At 56.8% G+C, this 958-nt stretch overlaps 1 protein-coding gene across 1 annotated transcript in view; it reads right to left on the bottom strand.

The window, feature by feature from the left end:
- LOC119594870 (NADPH oxidase 4-like) overlaps positions 1 to 958 on the bottom strand; it is a gene marked incomplete in the record, with an annotated part of 84,846 nt that overhangs the window by 10,034 nt on the left and 73,854 nt on the right. The window contains 1 exon segment of the mRNA XM_037943949.1: positions 686 to 839. Within this exon segment, the coding sequence (XP_037799877.1) occupies positions 686 to 839 (154 nt within the window).

A 958-nucleotide genomic window follows, 5' to 3' on the forward strand; every position in this document is an offset into this window, starting at 1 on the left:
CATTACCAACGCAATCATAAACACACCCCAGAACCAAGGTGACCTCCCCTGACCTCCCTTGATCTCCCCTGACCTCTCCTAACCTCTCCTTACCTCCCCTAACCTCCCTTAACTTTCCTGAACCTCTCCTGACCTCCCCTAACCTCCCTTAACCTCCCTGAACCTCCCCTAACCTCCCCTGAACCTCCCTAACCTCCCTAACCTCCCTAACCTCCCTAACCTCCCTAACCTCCCTAACCTCCCTAACCTCCCTGAACCTCCCTGAACCTCCCTCCCTGAACCTCCCTAACCTCCCTGAACCTCCCCTAACCTCCCTGAACCTCCCCTAACCTCCCTGAACCTCCCTGAACCTCCCCTAACCTCCCTGAACCTTCCCTAACCTCCCCTAACCTTCCCTGAACCTCCCTTAACCTCCCCTGAACCTCCCTTAACTTTCCCTGAACCTCCCTGAACCCTCCCCTGACCTCCCTGAACCTCCCTAACTCCCTACCTCCCTGAACCTCCCCTGACCTCCCTTAACCTCCCTGAACCTCCCCCTAACCTCCCCTAACCTCCCTGAACCTCCCTAACCTCCCCTAACCTCCCTGAACCTCCCTTAACTCCCTCTGACCTTCCCTAACCTCCCCTAACCTCCCTTAATCTCCTCTGACCTCCCCTAACCTCCCCTAGCCTCCCGTGACCTCACCTGAGCGGATGGACGAGCAGCAGCACCAGGAAGACGAAGCCAAGGCGGTGCGTGTAGAAGAAGACGTCGTAGGAGCGGCGCCGCACCCAGCGCATGGAGGTGAGGCAGAGCGCGGCCAGGACGAGGACCATCACCACGCCCGTTATGCCGGGGACTGCGGGCGGGGGGAGGGGGAGGAGTGGGTATTGGGTAGATATTCAAGTATTTTGGATGTTTTTTTTTATTATTATTATTCTGGTGGGTTTGGGAGTAAAGGATCTTCAAGAGGAATTT

This window comes from Penaeus monodon, chromosome 34, assembly GCF_015228065.2.
Source record: "Penaeus monodon isolate SGIC_2016 chromosome 34, NSTDA_Pmon_1, whole genome shotgun sequence".
NCBI classification, from domain to species: domain Eukaryota; kingdom Metazoa; phylum Arthropoda; class Malacostraca; order Decapoda; family Penaeidae; genus Penaeus; species Penaeus monodon.